The sequence below is a fragment of the Ambystoma mexicanum genome, chromosome 4q, assembly GCF_040938575.1.
Source record: "Ambystoma mexicanum isolate Mex_15411 chromosome 4q, UKY_AmexF1_1, whole genome shotgun sequence".
Taxonomy (NCBI): domain Eukaryota; kingdom Metazoa; phylum Chordata; class Amphibia; order Caudata; family Ambystomatidae; genus Ambystoma; species Ambystoma mexicanum.
In genome coordinates this window covers 68,004,155-68,026,458 of record NC_090928.1, presented here as the reverse complement: position 1 = coordinate 68,026,458, position 22,304 = coordinate 68,004,155, and the positions used below count along the sequence as shown (strand labels likewise).

The 22,304-nt window shown below is 42.6% G+C and overlaps 1 protein-coding gene across 1 annotated transcript in view; it reads right to left on the bottom strand.

Annotated features, from left to right (window-relative positions):
* The window catches only part of THEMIS (thymocyte selection associated), a 557,215-nt gene that overhangs the window by 303,032 nt on the left and 231,879 nt on the right, over nt 1–22,304 (bottom strand). The window contains exon 3 of the mRNA XM_069607495.1: nt 17,688–18,149. Coding sequence (XP_069463596.1) covers nt 17,688–18,149 — 462 coding nt within the window. The remainder of the gene's footprint in view (nt 1–17,687; nt 18,150–22,304) is intronic.

Genomic DNA, 22,304 nt, shown 5'->3' with positions numbered 1-22,304 from the left:
TCTTTCATTAAACATAAAACACATATAAGGAGTACAGCATGTCTTCATAAACGGGAATACAAATCCGGAGCAAATATTTCTTCACAGCATGTGGGAATTAAACAGAGAGGAACAAACTCGTTTTGACTGAACATCTATCTCAGGGCTGTTATAACAGCACATGCCAATGACTTGGAAGAGACTACATTTCTAGCAATCCCTATAGCACTACAGCACTATTCCCAGTCTTGCAAACTCTGATGAAATATCTAAGGGGTGCAAAATAGAGGGCGCTTGTTTTTTAAATCAAAATACTTACAGGGAAATATATTCAAACACAAACTCTTTGCACTTGTTTCTCCATGGCGCTAAGGAAACAACCAGTCTGAACAGACACCTTGGAGCAAAGCTCGACGCAAAAGACAGCAAGTGGTTAATAAATACACATTGCAATGGCAATGAAATATTAGAGTCTAGACTATCACAAATGTTTCTAATGTAAAAGGGAACATTGTTCCACAATATTGGCGCTAGCATCGACAAAGATCTATCACCCATTCTTTCACAATTGCATTTAGGTCTACAGAGTGACCCTTTTTCTCCAGACCTTGAAAGTTTATCTTAATAGTGTTAGTATAATGTTTAGATATTGAAGGTGAGACTGGCGTTATAATAGACCTTATTAGGAGTGATAGAAAGTGACTTAGATTCAATGTATTTGGATACCAGTAGCCAACACAGGTATCGATGGGTGAGTATGATATTTTCTCTTCAAGGCCAATTAAGCAGTAGACAAGCACCAGCAGTGTGATTTATGTGTAACTTATAATGGAGAACCAAGAGAGACTCAGGGTATGATTCAGAGGTGCATGTTGAAATGGAAAAGTTCTGTGAGACACTTTTCATGAAGACATGGTGAAAACCGAGGATAGCACAGGGGCAACGCACTGGTCTTGGAAGCAAGACTACACAGAGCAACAGAGGTTTGAATCCCGGATCTGCGCTTAGAAACCAAACTCAGGTATGGTATTAGGTGCGTTATTAAAAAAGAATTAAATGAATAAATAAATGCATTCCAATGTATTACGGCAGTGGCGGAAATGAACGAAGCCTGCCACTCCTGCAATGCCGTGATTTACAACATGGCAACAGCCTTGCCAACCTCCTCACATCCAAGGATCTGGCAAGGACTGCATTCTGAGGCAGAACACCCTTCCTGCACCAGCCAAAAGATGCAGACATTACTGGTACCCTTGGAGGTGCTGTTAAAGCCCACAGCACACATTCTCCCATTATGTACATAGCATTTCTCAGACTGCAGCACCACTTTTCCAGGTCAATGAAAGTTTAAGAAAACTTTCTTGAATTAGAAAAGTGGTAGTCTTTTGAGAAATGCTCGCTAAGCCACTGGAGCACGTTTCCCTGACAAGACAGATTTGACCATATCTTGCTGATGGAATGCACGACATGTCCCCTCCAATATTTCCACCCATCTCAGAATGGTGGTATTGGAAACTGGAGGGGAGAATGTGAGCTTTCCACGCTATATCTAGCACGGACTCTGATTCAGGCACTGAGTGATAGTGAGGTCCCACGAAATCTTGTGACCTTCATAAGGAGACCCCAGAACTGTTGGGAGACTTTTGGCAATACATTGCTCCTAGACCTTTCTTTTGTTGAGTCTGACCAAGTAGAGGAGCTTTGGGTTAAAAGAAACATCTCTTTCCCCTCCCTAAAGACGGTGCTTGGAATCCTTGTGGATTTCACTTGTCTATATGACACCATCTTTCATATTTACCCCGAGTACTGTCACAAAGATGAGTGGGCATCAAAGAGATACATAAACTAAGAGGCAGTTTAAAGGGATTTTATCTTGAAAAGTAACAAAAGTAAAAGGGTTCAACCGAAACAAACGGCAGCATGACTCCCCTTGGCTTCAAGTAAGTGAAAAATAGATACTAGGATGATTTATCCGTGGGTTGAAAAAAGTAAACAAAAAAGTCAGTTTCTGGATTTAAGAGTTTCAAACTATGGGTCCCCCTAGCTGGCAATCCACGGGAACAATAGTCACTCACAGTCTGAGGTGTTTTATGTGCTCTCATCATTTCTTTCAAGGAGTCTGAGTCTGAATTTTTCGTTACTGTTTCTGACAGTTTCTTTATTTATATATTATTTATATTTCAATTGTTTATTTTACAGAAAAACGAATCAGACAACATGTCGACTAAACAATAGCAATATAAAAAATACACACAACCCAAAATCAGATAAAAATTATCCGTCGAGTGATATGAATCAACAGCCATCGAACAGGGATCTATTAGGAGGAGAAAAAGAAAAGAAAAAAACACATCATGTGAAAATGCAAAGCAGAGAACAGTCCTTGGTCTGTGAGTCGCACAACCACGCAGTCCATATATGGGCGACCACTGGAAGGGACGGCGAGGGTTAACAAATAACATTTCCAAGGTCTCTGCCTAGTCTTTGGCAGGTTAGCCTAACTAGAGGGCCTAACTCTGACTAATCCCCAATCCCCCTTATGTTGCTGTCCTCATTCGACCTCCAAAACTCTCATCCCTAGTAGATCTTTCATCTCGAATGCCCTATTTATGCTTTTCTCTCCTACCTTACTCTGAACTCCAACCCCATTCTCATCGCTTTGCTACGCGCTAGTACCTCATCCTTCCGCTACTGGCCAACCAGTTAGGCATATCCGTTGATGTCCTTCAAGGTTTGCAAGGGTGTCAGCTGCCTTTCCTGTTATTGCCCTTGCAAGGCCTGCACTGCCTCTGCTACCCTGGCCTTAAGGGCAGTGCATGTGGCAGAAGACCCGGTGCATTAAAAACGGAGTGTTTTTTCTAGGCTCTGTGCTGCATGAATTGCATGCAGCACAGATCTGCCGGCCTTCCCAACTCTTCAATTGAATAAACGAGGATGTTTATTTTTGCCAGAATCACTTCGGTTTCATCTGTGTATGTAACTACCGCATGACCTCCTGCAAGTGTTGTGTACTATTTTAAGCAACATTCCTTATATGCGCATAAACGGTTATGTTAGATGGATTGTTGAGCTGACCAATCAAAAGCAAGGAATCTGATTAGAACAGGTCATGTTTTACAACATGTTCAAATGATGGGAACAATTATTTAAATAAATATAAATTACCCAGCATTGCTGCCAACATGCATCCTTGGCTGTTTATCTAACTTATTGTAGCTCATTACTGTTTAAATGCTTTTGTACATAAGCGCATTACTTACTATGTGGTAGGTTGAGGATATCTTTCTGCATGGTGGCACCCTCTATAATGTTGGCATTGGGGTGGCATAGTTGCCTGAGGTCACTGGCATCATATCAGCCTTTCCAGTGACCTCACAAGGGTAAAGCATCATGTGATGTCACTTCCTGTGATGTCATTTTCCGACACCCTTGGCGTTTTGGTAAACGGTTGTCTCTGTGAGTATGTGGGTCACCTTCCCACTCTGTCTCCGACTGCAAAAGCTTTCCTTCTTGCATCTTCCTTTTAATTCCTCCACTAGTTACTGCTTCACAATTTCTTCTTCATTCCCTACTATCCTCATCCCGATGTACCTCTGTTCACTCTTAGGCTCCTCTGTCCCTCTCACCACTTCCTCCTGTTCTTGTGGTACCCACAACTCTTTTGCTCCCCCACTCTTCCATCTCCTTTCCCCAGGGTCCTAGGTCACTCTCTTCCCATCCTGTTGAGTCAGTCTTTTAGCTCTCGTTACCCACAGATGTTTCTGCTCCCCATCTCCTGGCTCTCTCCTCCCAAGCTCCGGTTTTTCCATACTTCTTTCCTTCTCCCAAACCAATAGCTCTGCTCTCCTCCTCTCTCATGGTCTCCTCCTGACCTCTGTTGCAGATGCCTCCAAAATGATCTCCTCTTGCCGCTAGCATGCCCGTCTTTCTCGCCTCTACTTACTTCAAACTGTCAAAGCCTTCTGCCACAGGCCCTTCCCTTTCTATGGCATTGGCACTGCCTTCCATCCTCTTTCTGATCTCAGGGAACTTAGGTATGTCTCCCTATGCGATTGATATGGAGATTTGTTGATGTTGCCTAACCCTGAGGATAACTAGCAATTTTGATCTGGGACACAGAGATCGCTATTCCCTCCCCGTGTGGTGTCCTCTCTCTGCTTGCCAGGCCCGGGTCCCACCCTCAGGGAGGACTTCCTTACCTAACATGACTCAGGTGTATGTATGTGGAGACCTTGTGAGAGGACAGGTTAACTGGTAAAATGTTCTGTCTTCATTTGTGTTGCTCTTTGTCTTTCTGTGGTTTTGAAACTGGTTTCTGCACCTGCATGAGGTGAGTGCCCCCTCCTATGGTTTCCATCTCTGCTCCTTGCTTGCCCACTTTCATTTTATTTTCTCTACCAGAATTGCTCCCAGGAGATCTCAATTGAGGATTTTGCCTAATTCAGTTCTGATAGGAGGAGTTTAAGATCACCCTTGGTTGTGGGTGCAACATCTTTGAGGCTTTTTTGATAGCTTTCTCAATCGATCTCATCCTTCCTTCCACTAGTCTGCAAGGGGTATATTGGGACTGAAACATGTTCTTGATGTCCTAATCATTTGGTCATGTTCTAAACAGAACAGCTGACTTCTTCTCTTCAATTGCCAACATCTTGGTCCCTCTTTTCCTAAAAAAAAAACGTTGCCCTGGTACTAATGCCAACCTCTGTGAAGTGTGCCTTCAGGATAAATTCATGGAGTGGGGTTGGGGGAGGGGGGGACCGAGCAGGCATTACTTAGCTGGCCTCTACGGGCAACAAAAGGTGCTGACAGTTCAGGCCATCACGGGTTTCATTGTATTTATTTATATATTTAATTGGTTTCTTATGACGTGCCTAATACCATACCTGAGTTCGGTTTCTAAGCACGGATCCGGAATTCGAACACCTGTTGCTCTGTGTGGTCTTGCTTCCAAGACCAGAAAAAATTCCCCTGTGCTATCCTCCCTTCTGTGAATCAGCAGATGCATTGTTTCTTCTCACAGGTTATGCTCACAAGTTCGATTGCAATCTAGCTGCTCCGTCCCCGGAAGCCCGAAGCACAAAAGTTCACATGCAAAAGCGTAGTGTGCGCTGGCCTTCCAGCAATGCGGCATCCACAGCGCGCGGGAAGCAGGGAGCCAGAGGCCGGAGCCTGCAGCAGGTAAGTGGGGGAGGTGGTGGGAGCAGGGTGGATGGGGCAGAGGGGGCCCCATAGCGGTTGAGGGGTAGGGGGGAGCTTCAACAGGGACTGGAAGAGGGCATATTATAAAAAGCTTCACCTGGGGAAAGCAGTCTTTTGTCCTCGAATTCGCAGGTGCGGCCTTTGGAAACAGATTCCACAAGTTATCTCCCCAAACACAATATGTCAGAAGGGGTGCAGTTGCTAGTGAAGCCCCACTACAGTGAAGGCAGTGCCCATCTTCTCAACATAAAGGGAAGCCTTCCCTGTTCTCACGGCTGCTGGACGTAGAGTCTGAGACTTGTGGGCAAGGCTCCTGTGTGTGGTTTTGCGATTGATTTCTATCTTTCAGAGGTGCAATTGTAAGTACAACGCAAATGCAGTGACACCTATCTGTTTAATTCCTGATAATAATCACGTGCTTCCAGCATTTTCTTAATGGCTGATTCTGTTTTATTGTGCTGTGAAGAACAATTGCCACTGGTGTCTGATTTAAACTCGTCCATGACCAACAAACGAACAGAGACATTCAAAATGGCCGTGTGCATTCGAGGGACTTTAAGCGGGACGTGCAGGAAATGGCACCAGATGAGCCAGTGCAGTGTATGAAAGAAAGAAAACAGAGAGGCGCTCAATGAGTCAAGTGGACGACACACGTGCAGAAGGTGGGCCACACCAAAAAGGAGGCTACGCATTGCAAGGACACAGCTGTGTGCTCGCTGGGATGTTAGGATGACACGAGCGCTACAAGTTTGCGTAAAATGGCTAGTGCAAAATTAGGATACAGAAACTTGCAGCACAGAGTTGCGTACCCGCAGCATTCACGCAAGTCAGTGCACCTTAGAATAAGGCATGCCACAACGCCACAATATGTGCCTCCAACTTGGGAAAAACAACAATGACATGTTTGTTGTGGCACTATTAAGGAAAGTCAAGGGAAGATCATAAGACGAAAAGACAGTAATTTGGGGATATTATTTATTTATTTTTGTATTTGTAGAGCGCACTACAGCCCACAGGCATCGAGGCACTATGGGGACGCGTAAGAGGGCTTGATTCACGGTTACAAAAATGTAGCCCAAACAGAATATTCTTAGTACAGATTGTTTTGTTGCATAATACATTGGATGGACGTTGCTTAGATGCAGACACAGAGATACATAAAAGTGGAAATAAAGCCCTTTCAAACAAAAAGCCTTGTTTTGATGGCTTGCTGGAAGGCTGCATGAGAGTCAGTCATCCTAATCTGGGACGGGAGGGTGTTACAGAAGGTGGCGGCCATTGTTGGGAAGCTGGTACCACCAGCACACACTCTGTTTGTGAGGGGAACAGTGATTTGATTGGAGTAGGCCACTCTAGAGGGTCTAGATGGCGTGTGTCTGATGATCCTTTGTGCTAGTTAAGGGGGAGCCAGACCGTGAAGACATTTTATGTGTCAGGGCGAGGGTTTTGAAGACAATCCTTTCCTTGACAGGGAGCCAGTGTACCTGCCTTCTGACCCCTGAGATATGGTCTCTACGTGAGATGCCCGTAGCGGCCCTGAGGGCATTGTTCTGGGCTATTTGAAGTTTGGCAAGATTCTTGTAGTGAGGTCCCAACAAAGACGGCGTTACAGTAGTCCAACCTCAACCCAATAATTGCCCTAGCAATGGTGAGGCAGTTCTGTTGGGAGAGGAAGGGACTGGCCGCTTTGAGCAATTTGGAGTGAAACGCTGCGGAGGATGCAATAGCATTAACCTATCTGTCCATGGTAAGGTTTGGGTCGAGATACACGCCCAATGTCTTGATGACTTTTGAGACAGTGATGGGGATGTTTTCAACGGTGAAAGAACAGTATTGCTTGTCCAGTTTACCCAGGGTGGAGAGGGAACCAATAAGTACAAGTTCGGTTTTCTCACTGTTGAGACATAACCAGTTTTCTGGCATCCAAGATTGGATCATTGAATTAATGGAGTTGAGGGTGTTCATGTCCGTTGGATAGTCACCCGAAAGGGGGATAAGCACATGAGTGTCATCTGCATAATTGGTGTATGAGATGCCCAGGGTGTCCAAGATTCTGAACAGGGGCCTCATGAAGAGGTTATAGAGGGTAGGAGCTATGCACGAGCCCTGTGGGACACCACATTTGATGGGACTAGGGATGGCACATGAGGATTCAGAGAAGACCTTCATCACTCTTTCCTGTAGGAACGAGGTTATCCATGCACAGATCCTCGTGGAGAAGTTGACTGCTGAGGAGAGATGATGGCAGAGGGTTTTGTGATCCACCAGATTGAAGGCAGCTGAGAGGTCTAAAAGAAGGAGCGCAGGTTTGCCTGCATCTCTGAGGTCATCCATTTCATTTTTTAGGTCAAGTGGTGCCGTTTTGGTGCCATGTCGTGGCCAGAAGCTGGACTGGCGTAGACCAAGAAGGTGGTTGTCTTCAAGGAATTTTTGGACTTACAGGTAGGCTGCTTTGTCCAACATTTTTAGCAAAAAGGGGACAGAGGTAATCGGCCTGTAGTTCCCTGAGACCAATGGGTCAAGGGAGTTTTTTTTTAGAAGCGGTCGGACCCACGCTTCCTTGAGTCCAGTCCGGACATGGCCAGACTGGGAGGAGTAATTAATGAAGGAAGTGATAAATGGAGTGAGGGAGGAGGCACAGTCTTTGATGACCTGAGCTGGGCATACATTGCCTTTACAATTCGACGGCTTGATAGACTTGAGGAGATCAGTGACTTCAGGTTCACTCATGTCTGTGAATTCGAACACTGGAGCCTACCTAGGATGAGTGACCGGGGCGGGTGCATTCAGACTATTAGCTAGTAGATTGGACAGGGTGCTTTTGGTGGGCTAGGATTTTAGTGTGCAGGGTGTTTACATAGAGACACTTCAACTGAGCAAACATGATTATACACAGTTATGGAAATACTGAATAGTAAACAAAAGAAACACTGTATTGATCTGGCAATAGCAGGAAAACCACCCATCCCATGGGTGGACTGGAAAGAGTATTTGGCAAATTTTATAAGCAACATTGACAATGATAATTTATTACACTCTGTGCATCACCAGGAACGCAGCATATTTAGGCAAGTACTGCTACTCAGAGATGGAGAAGACAGGAATGTGTATGGAAGAGCGATACAACAACTAGATCTCTGCTACTACCTGAAAACTAATGTGAGAGTCAATAGATATTATTTTTACTTAAGGAAGCAAGAAGCAGATGTGACAGTAGAGGAATATGTTGGTGTGTTGAGGAAATTAAATGAATGTGCATTTTTGGCAGAGGTGTAACGCAGGATAAATTAAGAGAGCAAATTTTAATTCATACAAACAATAACGTGATACAGAAAGATTTGGATGAGCGCCAACCCAACATTACAAGAGATGATAGCCATAACAAAGAAAGTGGTAAACCATACACTATTACACTATGTGCCAAGGGAATGAAGGAGAAAGAGAAAAAAAGTTTTTGCAAATAATGGCTGTCACACAAAAAGAATCGAAAGACGGCCTAACTAAAGGAGAAGAAAAACTAGAAGCAAGAAAAGAGTGGAAAAAATCAAAGTAACAAGAAACAGGAGGGATCAAGAATTATTTTCAAAAGGGGAAATATTTCAGTTGTGGTAGGTCGGGGCATTCCCTCTTTCCCTTAGCTGCTAATCACCCCACTGCCACTGAGACTGGTGGCCTGGTTCTCATGAATGTCACAGGATTGTTCTTCCTGCTGCACTGCCCCTGTGGGTCCCTGCTGGGTGGCTCTACATCCGACCCTTGGGAGTCCCCCGCACTAGTAATTAGTTTGAAGCCTCCTCCTTGGCTTCCCTTAGCACTTCCCTCCCAGGTCCCCCACCAGCACCTGTCAATTCCATCTCTGCACTTGCACATACGAATACCACAAGGCCTAGTAGGACTAGAACTGTGTATTTAGTGTTTTGCAATGTTTTTTCTCTCCCCTTGTTCCCATCCCATTTAGCATTGTGGCGCTTTGAAACACAATTCCGATGTATAAGCGCCTAAACCATGCTCAATAAATAAATAAATATTTGCCATGTAGAATAAAGGGGCACTTTGTAGCTGCGTGTGGGGGAGGAAGGGAAGTGAGCAATCCAGGAAGATTAAAGTTTATGCAAGGGAAAGATGAAGCAGAAGTAGAAGTGGTGACTGTAGTTAAGAGTAAAGGGAAGAACTCCCAGAGTGCATGTTTAAAGTGAACGGGATTAGCACAGATCTGATGGTGGACTCTGGGTCTCTGTACACTATCATCACCAAAGAAAGGTGGATGGAGGTGTGCCAGAGAGGTTACAGTGCTGAGTTTCACTAGTCAGACATGAGGAACCCAGTGGTCTTTTAGGGTTCTACTATGATTATGCAAGGGTACAATAATGCCCTACCAGTGTTCAAAGGGAGGATGGCGGTAGTCAAAGTATATGTGACAAAAAAGGAGGGGAACGTATTTGGTCAGAAGACCAGGCTAAGCTAGAGATAAAATTGAGTGTGGGGAATGATGAACACGTGTCTGTAATGATTAACAAAATAGGAAGTAAGGAAAGGAATGTCAAGGTTGCTCAACAAAGAAGGGAAATATATTATTTCCAAGTGTGTTCCAAGAAAGACATTGGGAAACTGAATGGGTATAGTCATAAAATAGTCCTTCAGTTGAGACAGAACTGGTGTCACATCCAGTGACACACATTCCCATTGCTTTGAGAGGAGAAGTGAAAAAGAAATGAGAAAGATTACTCAAGCAAGGTGTGATAGGTACAATAGAGGTGTCTGTGTGTTTCCCTTAGTGGTCTCTAATAAGTCTAATGCTAAGATATGGGTATGTGTGGACTTGTGGGATTTAAATAAGAACATCATTGTGGAAACACATCTTCCAGTGATTTCAGAAATGTTACATTTGATAGGTAGATGTATTGGTTTATCAGCTGAATACTAGTAGATTTCACTACATAAGGAGTTGAGGAGAACCACAAGATTTATTGTCACATTTGGGATGTACCGCTACTTGAGGATGCCCTTCAGGTTAGTGTCTGCAGCTTGGTCTTCCAATGGATCATATTCCATATGTTAAGTGATGTTATGGGAGTAAACGTGTTATAGGATGACATGCTGGTATATATATCATAAAGGAAGGGAGCAACACAATATGCGGTTGAGCAAGGGGTTAAGAAAATTGGAGGAACATGGATTAACAGTAGAACACAGTTAATGCAAATTCCACAAGGAAGAAGTGAATTACTTAGGAAATACATTATCTAAAGAAGGATATACACCAAAGGAAGATGTATTGAAGATCGGTCAAGGAAAAACCATTGCCACAGAATAAGGAAGAATTATGTTCATTTTTAGGTCTTGTAGATTTCTACAACAAATTGATCAGGGGATTTACAGAGATTGCACATCCATTAAGGTAGTTGAAGAAAAGGAAAGTCAATTTGACTGGAATGAAAGCAGTGCTTCCCAAAACAGAAGGAGACCGAAAGAAGATAAGATCCTTTGCCTCCCATGCAGTTACTGAAACAGAGACGTGTTAATTCATCATCAAAAGAGAGCTCCCAGGATGCTGCTATGGGGAAAACATTTCTGCCCGTATGTTTGGGGAAAATAATTTATCAGACCGACAGACCATACACCACTAGTTGAGGTCCTCAATGTTCAAGGGATATCAAAGCCATGCCAATGATTGCAAGGTTGGGGTTGAGACTCTTAGAGTATAATTGCAGAGTTGTATAACTTCTGGCGAAAAGGAATTGTGTGATGGATTTCGTACAAGAATGCCTGCAATGGAAGCAGACCATCATCCGGAATAAAGCATAAAGATATAGTGGATACACTATTTGGGGAACAAGTGTGACATTTAAGTGCACTGAATATAGTGGATTGGGAAGAGCAGAGAGAACATGACATTGCATTCAAAACAATTGTGGGTCAAGAGGTTGTGGCAGGATAAGAGAAGTTAAGGAGAAACTAACAATTGAAGGGGTCTGGTTAATAGGAGGGTTCAAATTAATTCTCCAATTGTCAGTTAGGGAACAGATTGTCTAACTAGCTCATGAAGGACACCCTGGGGTTACAATAACTAAGAGGAAAGTGAGGGAAAGGAACTGGTGGCCCGAGATGGACTCACAAATAGAGAGAATTGTAAGAAATTATGAAACATGCGATAATTGCGATTAAAATCTCTCAACAAGTAATGTAACTTTGTGCCCACTTTCACTTTCTAAAAGACGTTGGATACATTTAGGGATAGACATCTTGAGGCCATATCAGTGTTTAGGCAAGTGTGACAAAATGTTGGTTGTGCTTATTGATCACTATTCCAGGTGGCCATAAGTTGCTCTCATGGATAAAGTAAACACAAATAACATAATGGTTTCCCTAGACAACATTTACAAATGAGAAGGAAGTCCAGAATCAGTTTTAAGCGTTAATGGGCCACAATTTGCAACAAAAGAAATGAAACAGTTTTGTGAAAAAATGGGGTTCAAATGGAAATGTACTCATGTATACCAATGGTAACGAATCAAATTGGTTATTGGCGTTTGTATTCACAAGCCTTGGCAAATAAAATGGACTGGAAAAAAGCACTATGTGAAATGGTGTGGAGAATACAGGTGACGCCACATAGCACGACAGGGATTTCTCCCTTCAAACTAATGAGGGGTAGAGAACCTAATTGTACATTCTTGTCATCATGGGTAAAAGAGAGGGTAGGGATAAGTAAGGTCCATGAAGGCTTCATGGCAGGCAACATACTTGCAGTTCAGAAGAAATTTAGAGATTACCACAATGCTAGATTTCCACCCAACAAGAGAATGAACGTTTGCACGGTCAAGGTGGGAGATTTTGTTTGTGTGAAATTGGAAAGACAAGGAGTGAAAGCATGTCTAAATACTCAAATCCTATGAAATTGGTCCACATACTAAAGAATGCTATAAGAGTGGAAGATGGAACAGTTTGGAATTTGAAAAAGTTGTTTTATGTGATGAGTAGGAAGTGAATAATAGCACTCAAGGTGAAAGATTGAATGTTCAAGGAGTGTGGGATTTTCCCTTTGATTTCCAGACAGGATGGAGTATGTTGGGAATGCGAATGAAGGAAGTATGGAAAGGGTAGAGTATAGGACAGAAATTCCAGTCATGGAAGTATATACAAATCAGGGAGAGAATTTCTCACAAGAAGGATACAAATCACAATAGGCACAACAGGATGGGGCCAGAGAGTACAGAAGATATCCAAGAGGTCTAGAGATTATGAAATGTGTGCTTTGTGAGTGTTACTATGTGTGTAAAGTAAAATGGGGCATACAGAGCGTTCTTCAACACGTTTTCTTAAATTCCTTTTTTTGTGTTCCTACTTAAATGAGTTTAACTTCCCATTTGTTTTAAGCACCTTCTAAAATCTTCTTTATGATGTTATTGTAAGAAAAAGAGAGGATTGAGATGTGTAGTGGCTGGAGTTAAAGTCGATGTGACTGAAACACTTGTGTTGCATCCTGAGGGGTTCTAGGTTCGAGAGTGGAGAGCAGTTGGAGAAGAGCTGTTGGAGGAGGAGTGAACAGCAGAGAAGGAAGTGTAAGCAGGGTTGCTATGATTCTGAAGATAAGCTAATAAAGGCGTTGAACCTTACCTGCATGCCCCGATTCTTCAATGAGGAGCAGTTATTGCTTGATAAGCAGGTCTTCAAAACTGAGGCCAGGTGATCATATGTAGATCAAATTTGATAACAAAGGAGGTTCCATATGTGACAGAGTCAGGGTCATGACCCTGTCAAGGGGAACAGGGAACCCCCAGAAGTGGGAAGGAGTGAGGGAGCCCCATTCCCTGTTACCCCCCTCACATACCATGAAAGCTACCAGTGGTACTACCCTCTGTCACACAATGCCTCCCATTACTGCTTCTGGACAGTTTTCTCTTTCTTCTCTTGTAGAACTTCAACTCCCTGAATGCACCTGGTAGCAATGAAGAAAACCTGGACTAGAACAACAGGAGCGAGAAATCCAAAATTTGGCAAACAAATTTTATTTTGGCAGTATGCCATAACAGTTGCATACAAACACAGCACAGATACACATAAAGAAAACATGAAATGGGCAAAACGTACCATTAAAATTGACAGTAAAAACAAAATACACAGAATCGCACAACAAGACAGTAAAAGCATAAAGAGATAATATAATTGTCAGTTCGGCATGCAACACCAAGTCTTTAACTAATGCTAGGGAGTCGCTTTTTTTACCCTTTAGGAGATAATATTCATTCTCCAAGAACTTACTAAACAGCAAAAATAACGTCTAATGATCTAGCGTTCTTACATACGTTCTCTGCATCAATCATCGTCCGAATCTTCTTGTTGTTTAGCCACGCTTTTAGATTGCTTTTCCTAGTATAAATATGTACAGGGCACAGAAAAAGGAAATGCTGTAAGGACTCCCTGGCGGTAAGACAAAAAGGTCACAAAGGCAAACTCTTTTTTATCCCACTTGGCCTTGACCACGGCCTGCAGTAAATTACTTAGACGCATCTTCACAAATAGGGAACGCTTTGGAGGATCCTCGATCAAAGCTATGTTTGTGGTTCAAATAGTCATACCCCATTGACAGGAATAGGCATTTTGTGGTATAATCAACCCACATCTAGTCAACATAGGCATCGACATCAATTTGTCTGATGCCCCTATTAATAGACCCTGATGAGTGCCACAGTTCATCTAGTTTCAATGCATGGAGGAGCCTCCTTATGCAGGAGAACACAGGAGGGAGCTCACCCTGGCATACGATAAAATGTCACAAATCACATCTATACAAATATGGCACCTTACACAGACTTGGAACAGACATCATGCACAGATAGCATTCAGAGCCTATCCGACTGCTCCAGAAAATAACTAGAGAAAACTAATTCTCCGGTAAGCTAGCGCCTTACATGATGATGGTAACATTATTGGGTGAAGAAAACATAGAGGCACCCATTTTTTGAGCATCTGTCACGCCAAGTATTACCATTTCTATACTCCGTAATCTGGACCAGTGATTATAGCTACACACTATTTAATATTTTTCTCTCTAGAAATCGATAAAAGTAAGTGGAATTAGCAACACATTGTGAAAATTTCAAGTTATCACTCGATTCAGGCCTAGTATGATAGTCGCTTGTTTTGTTCCTCCCCGCCCTTTCTGCACCCCTCTCCCTCACCTTTTGTTTTTCTCCGGCTCTACCAGAAATGTTGTCAGGCCTAGTACAGTAGTCGCCTGTCTGATTCCATTTCCTTCCCACTCTCCCCCTCCCATCCTTATCCATGTCTTAGCTCTTGCACTATCTGAAATGTCGTCAGGCCGAGTACGATAGTTAATTTCACATCCTTACTGTTCATGGCCTGTAAGAATGTCATTGTATTTTCCCTTGTTCCCTCCCTTGCCTTGAAGCGCTTTGAAACACATTGTGTATAGGCGCTATATAAATAAACTATCATATCAAATCATATCATATCATTCACCTGTTCATAGAAGTTAGGGAAAGGGCATTTTCTGACTGTTAATTGATCACCAAAGTTGACGTATATATCCAATGGGGAAATCTCGCAGCAATGTATATGGTATAAATCCCAATGAGAATTAACTGTCCATTCTTTCAGATCAAAAACCTTGCATCTGCAAAATCATATATTGCAATTTGCAACTAAAAATGTGCACAAAGAAACTTTTTCAAAGCTGACTTATCAATAATTCTGGTTACCATCAGATACCCTATCCAATGGAACTTGTCCTCCTGATGAGCCACATTGAGGTGGTGAAACACGTGTTGAGGACACAAGACATATTAAGAGGTGGGGCATACGGAAATATTAAGAGAAGGATAAAAAGTCACATCAAGAATTAAATAAATATGAAATCTTGAGGACAAAAAAACATATTAAAAGGAGGGCACAAGGATATACTGAACGGCAGACACAAGGTTACAGAATAAGATTGAAACATGTCAACACCTGTGTGTTTTCGTTGAGGATATATGGATGGACACACCAAGAATCAAATCAGGAATAAACTGAATACCTGTGTATTTCCTGTTCATAAATACAACCTGTTTATTTTCACTCATTGGGTCTCAGATTCACAGAATACATTCTTTCTCTGGCGCTTAGTACAGAAACTACAAAACTCAGAACCTAATCTCACTTCTGGGCAGACACAGAAGGAAGTCTCTTTATGAGCGACGAGATCATCCTACAATTAAGGAGAAGCGCCCAGATACTGAGTGAATGTTTGCATTCTTATCTCACCTATGCATGGGATACACTTGCTAGCTCCATCTTGCTTTGAAGTTCATATATGTAAGGTGTACTCACCTGGTTTCAAATTCACATGGTTTGTTGGGTCTTCTCTACAGTGGTTTCTTATGGCATCTTTTCTGTGCTACACTTTCAATGCTCACATCATTTGGTTTGTGGACTTGGGATCCCTATCTCATTGCCTCTTCTTTTTCATACTGTTATGAGATTACTATTAAAGTTGTCCTTATCTCAACAGTATGATTAATGTTCTTGTATTTTCTTTCTTTTGCCTTTTCAAATTGTTCTCTTTCATTTGTTTAACTACTTTGTTATCGTGTTGTCTGGACCATTATGTGAATTGTGTTGAATTGATCTACTGCTTTTTCTTTCATGATCTTTTCCTGTTTGTAGTAATTCTGTTGTTTTGGTTTATATTATGATCCTACTTAATTTGTCATGTTTATTTATTTCCTGGGTTTATTTTTTAACTATTGATGTTCGGTTGCTCTATGTATATTATGTATTGACAGCCTAGAAAAAGACTCAGTGGGTTAAAACATGTGTCGGCTGTGCTTCCTTCCGGTGATGTGCACCATTAATAAATAATTGTGTTTATATGTCCAGTCCATATATTTATTAGCCAGCGCAGTGTGACTCTGATTCTATTCATGTATGCATCGATTATTTGAGTATGGTTGGGCTCCGGATCCCCCTCTATCACTGACAGCTGCAGCAGGCTATTACTTTTTTTAAATTTATGAATATGTTATGAGTACATGGGATTCAGTTTCTAGTGCCCACCTTGGTTCTTTTAACTGGGTTCTTAAAGCCTTTTACCTGTATAACTCAGCCCCAAACGGAAAGGCCGGCACAGACTGGCCCACAGAGTCAGGTTAGCACTGGACGAGCAGAGGGAAGTAGCAGCCCACACACACACGGTATAGAAGGGAGGCCACTGAAAGGCAGAGTGTAGGTTGCAGGAGTGAAGTCAGAAGGTGCGGGGCTGGGCCACAAGACCAGGTGGAGGAAAGACAGCGGAGCCGAGTGCTGAGGAGTTGGTGGCAGAGTTGGAGCAGAGTGCAGGTGAGGTATTTGTGAGAGTTGTACCAGTTGTATTTAGTGGAGTGTGAGAAGGGGCGGTATAAAAGGTGAGTGAAAGGGAAAAATAGATAGATTGAGGGATATGTGTAGAGGGATTAGTGAGTGAAAGTGTGTGTGTTTGTGTATGTGTGTGTGAGAGAGGTAGAAGGCTGCAGAGAAAGTGCAAGGCAGTAGTGGGAGTAGTAGTGAGTGCAGAGTGGAGAGAGGTGGTGAAGGTAGTTGCATGAAATAGGCAGAGAGAGTGTGGTAAGGCTAGGGCATAGAGGTGTAGATAGGGGATTGTGTATAGGGGAGATGTGAGAGTCGGCTTAGTAGGGAAGTGTGAGCAGCGCATCATATCCCTGGGAAGCATAATGAGGAGGATTGAGAGGAGCAGAATGACGAGTGGTGTGAGCAACAGAATGAGGTAGTCTGAGAGAGAGAGAGGAGCTAGGAGGAGATGGAGGGAGAGTGCGGAACATGAGAGGGACAGGAGGGAGGGAAAAAAAGGTGAGAAAGAGACAGAGGAGGAGAGAAGAGGGGGTATTAGAGGGGAGGTGGGGAGAGAGTAGTAGGAAGATCAGGCAAAAGAGAGTAAGGCAGTGGGAGAAAGTAAGTGAGAGAACGGACCAGGGAGTTTGGTACTGCAAAAGCAAACCATTGAGTCCTATAGACACAACTGGGGAGTGCTAGTTGGACCAATCCAAGATGATCAGTCAATTTTCCCAATCCCTCACAATAGTCTAATTAACCATTGTGCCTTCGAGAAGACCCAGAAACTCAAAATCAAACCTAGGAAAGTTGCAATTTTGGGTTACAAATGTTTCCTAGATTTCTGATAAAGGAGTATTGCAAATGCGTTAGTGCTTGTATTCCTCTCTATATGGGAGATTATTCAATGTGACATTCTGCTAACTATTTTCAGCCCCATGACATTCAGCAATACTATATCCCAAACTGATGTCATGGAATGTTATTTTGTAGTCACTGCATAATGCTCATCATAATTTATAGACAAACACTCAATTGAATTTGGAAAATATTACATACAAAAAGGTCATTTCTTGAATTTACCCCTTAATATTCAGTGCACATTTGATGGCGTTCATCCTGTGTAGCTTTGTACATTTGCTCTGATAAATGCAAATGGTAACCAAACAATGTGTACTTACATTTCATCACTGCTTGAAGTTCATAGACCGTAGAAAGCACAATTGACCCTTTAAACCTATCAGGGAAAGGGCTAGCGGTGTTCTCGTAGGTATTCATAAGACTGTGTAGAAGAACAGTCCTTTTTCTGTTCCGAGGGATTTTCCATTCTGCTATCTCATTCAGTGAGTAGATCTGATCATCACTGCATTCAAAGAATTCTCCCCTGCAGGACAGAGCTAATGCAAAAGGGTGATGTTGCCCATCTCTCAGTACCTCACAGTTCACAGACATCACGCCATCAACTTCACCAACTGAGTGGAACATGATCTTCTCGCCACTCTTTATGATGATTTTTGGCAGTTTTACATCTTTCGGGCTGTAGTAGCAAGGGTGACCAAAGCGGATAGTCCCAATGGGGACAGTGCTTGCGATCTCTTCGATAGAGAGAAACGGCGTAGTGTCTGCCTCGATCTGAAAAAAACCTGAGGAGAGAGCAGCAATTAGACAACCACTCCAAGATAACCGGACTGCATCACTCCTGTTGTGTTCATCATCAGTGTCACAGTGGATTCGGATAGAATAGTACAACTTCAATTACAACGGCAAAGCATAAAGATGAACCCTCATGTCCACTAAATGAAAAAGGTTTGCTTTCTGGGTGGAATATGTCACACTGTCTTTCCGGGATTAGAAAAATACATATTCCACACTGAACCCAGAAATCTTGAATATCTCCCAATTCGCGTATGATGACATGATCGACTTCGCCCTTGTCGTGCTTCACAGAATCTAAAAAGAACACCACTGCCATTGTTTGTGCAACAATAATATCTTTTAAGGAGCATTGTGTTATGTAATATCGGCTGTAATAGTGTGGTAAAAAAAAATGCAAACACGTCTATCCATTTTTATTTGCTTACGGGGGTAAGGGTATTGATCAGGTGTAAGGGGCATACAGGGTGGGTATTCATTACAAAAAGCAAAACAAATGAGTTGCCACTGACAGCGTTTTTTGCCAGAAGCATCTAATTTCTGGCAAAATGACCTAGGGTGCCACTGCTTTTAGACCAACCATCTCTGAAAAAAAAGATTGACATTGTGACCTGCAAAGACTACAGCAGAGAGATTTAATCTTCAGAAAACGCATGCCAAACATTTCAGAAAACAACCCGTACCAAACCATCATGTCAGGCAGTGTGAAATATGAGGGATTTGGGAGCAGATCAGGAAAGATGGCTGTAGCCATAGATGCCTTCAGAGGTGCATAGCTATCAGTGTTGTACGTGGTGAAGATCTGCGGTGTCTTCACTCACACTGCTTGGTCTAGCAACTCCCTTGCCTTGCCGCATTACGGCAGGTTTAGCATCCCAATCACCACTCTCTGCTTCCTTCGCCTCCACTCTGGCCTACATGTGGCCAAGAAAAACAGAGAAACCAAAGGAACAGTGCATGTGCCCACGCCGATGAGGCTGAAGTACCTCAGGTATGGGATACCTTGGGTATGGTCAGCTGAGCAACCTTCTCTATTCCCGTCTGGAACAAACACTTTCCATCACTCCCCTACCACTGTATTGATTGTGGTAGCAGGGCACCAGGATTCCCTCTCTTTTTAGGTCTCTTGAGCATTGAAGGCCTAAGCTGTTAATGCTCCCCTAAAGCTTTTCTACATTGGCTGTTCCTTCCTATGCTCCTACGCCATGTGCTGGGCACTCTCTGAAGATCTCTAATGCCGTTGGGGTTGTAGTGGGAAACGTGAAGGCTTTGTCACCTGCATCAGCGCCTGCCGGATATCTCACAGGCTAAGCTTGCTGGTCTCAGACATGGAGACTTCACGAGTTTGAACCCCGTGGGCAGGCCAACTCAGTCTTTCCTCCTTCTGAGGTCAGGAAAAGTAATACCATTAAACTGGTTAATAATAACTCCTGTTATTGCAGCATTGAGAAGTAGGAGGAATCTGGTATGAAGCCCTATGTAGGAACGTGCATCATTACTATTATTATTATACATTACTATGAAAATTGACAACTGAGACAATAGGGCTCACTGCTCTTCTTCCATTACCCTCTGTGGTCTGCAACGGTTATAAAGAAGATGAAAGAGGACTGCTCTGCTCACACATAATAAAGTTTGCCAGCAGTCATCGTAGAGTGGATCAAGGTAACATTCTAAATAAAGAGTAAACCATCTGCTCTGCTGACCCTTGCTCCTATGCTTGTTTGTTTGTTTTATTCATTTGTATTGCGAGCCAGACCCAAGGTATCAGGGCGCAGGAGCAACAAGGATATTCTCATCTTAGTTACAGTGCTGTACAGTAATTTACAGGTAAGTACATGGGTAGGTACAGGTGCAAGTGCAAGGCAGAAACATTGAGATGCAATTTACAATATGTATATAAGGAAGGCAGGCATGGGTGAAATTAGCAGTAATTTTGCTTTATCCACTGGATGTAGTTGCACCTAAAGTGAGGATAAGTTAGTTTACTTCCACTACCTCCATTGCTCATACTTGCCCTGTGTGCACACGCCGGTGGCTGGAGCACAACAGCCCATCCACGTGCAGGCACCCAGAAGATTTTGCTTGTTGCTGCCTCGCTGCCCAATTCACATCCAGACATTTTGTGTGCTGCACAGCATCGAATCCTGGAGCGGTTTAGAGGAACAAGTCTATGGAACCCTGCATGGCCCCAGAACTAGTGGTGATGACCTCATGAAAAAGGTCTACAACTAAGAGTATCCATTTGTGCATGACCTAGGATCCAGAGAGGGCCTGCTCCCCCATGCAAAGCCTCACTGAAGATCCTACTCCCTTCTAGCTCTGTCTTCCCTATCCCAACACATGACCAGAAATCACTGGCTCTCTGCAGCGCCAAACGTTGCATCAGAGTGGAGTTTCAGAACCATGTGGCACTGATCGATCCTGGAACTAGTGGTGAGGGCTTTAAGAAAAATTACAATACTTGGAACCTCTCTTTGTGCATGTACACGAAGCTTGGGGAGTGCTGTTCGCACACACTTTGAAACAAAATGATTTTGCACCCATTGCCTGTGTTCCCCTGCAGCCATTGGAAGTAAGCGTTGGATTTGCCCATGACGTATAAAAAAAATCCTCTACTAGTGCATCTAGACAGTAATTCCCCTTAATGGTATAGGACATTCCTACTACCTTCACAGTTTCTGTTAACTAAATAAAACATACTATATACCATCATGTGAGAGTCACCAACTACTATGATGTCAGATTTTTCCCCACTATGTTGAGAGCAGTTATCCTCAATAAATAACAAATCCAAATCAAACTGGATGAATGGATAATTCTTCTGGAGACATATATGTGACACAGACTAACGTTAACATGACAGTGCCTTAAAATAATGATTTCATTCTAACGAGGTGGACACGTTGTGCAACTGGTTTACAGCTACCCTCCTGTGGTAACCATATCTGGCGAAGATAGAACAGTAAAAAGGGCAAATATACATATGCTTATATACACATCAAATACCTTAATTAATGCACTGATGTGGCTGTTTCAGGTAATCTCTCTTGAGGGTTGCAGCATATTTTTAGATTAGCAAAAACATTAACCAGGCCAGCTTTGGTATTGGACTAATTTCTATTCATGTAACCTAATGAGTCCAACAAGAGCCTTTAATCTTCAAAGGCGCACCATTGCAGTGATGCTCTGAAGAATCATCAGCTACACTCCACCACAACTATTCAATGGAGCCTTCATAGGTAACTTTTCATATCCTCAACACAAATGACACTAAATCTCTCCATTCTGGGCCCCTAATGGTACAAGAAAAAACCTTTAACCACCAACCTAAACCAGTTCTAACACAACCAGCCAAGAACACATAACCAACAACCAGCCCCCTTAACATTTGCAATAGAAGAAACACTCTAACACCGGTTGGTGACCATTAACCAACACCAATCTGACAGCTAGGGCCTATGAGTTCCAATGCTCTGGAGTTCTCACTAGCTGAGGAGGTAGAATAGGAGAGAACTCTCAAGAGTAATTCACCTTGGACAATTTATAAGCTAGATAAAAATGCTCTTTGAGAATTCTCATTGGACATAACTAAATGTATAGGAGGTGTGTTGGAAAGTATTGTTTTTCTGTTAATACCGATAGGTTTGAAAGGAACCTACTGAAAAATCCATTATGTTTGAAAATGTTCAACTCTTCTCAAGGATCCTCTTAATTTACATTCTTTGATTCAAATAAGTAGAAATATGTGCAAGGATTGGCACACATTTTACTGGTTTATAAATAAGAATTGATTTTTTACAAACATTCATTCAGTGTTGTTGATTATATTCTCTTTCACGGCATTTGTACACCATTAGTCTAATTTGAGTATCACATTCTCTTGAGTTTTAAATAGTTCTCCTATATCATGCTTATTAATATTATTGAATTGCTGTCGAATTTAGTAAGCCTACGGGATACTTTAAGGTATCCTGCAGGTTTTAAGATTACATAGAAGACCGGCAAGCTCCCAATTTCGCTCTGGTATAATTGGAAATATCTAAAAAAACGGTTATCTATATCTAGTCCATAAAGAGCACAATAATAGGAAAAGAGGACAAGCAAAACTCCAAAAGCTAATGGAATTTGAAAGAAAAAGGAAG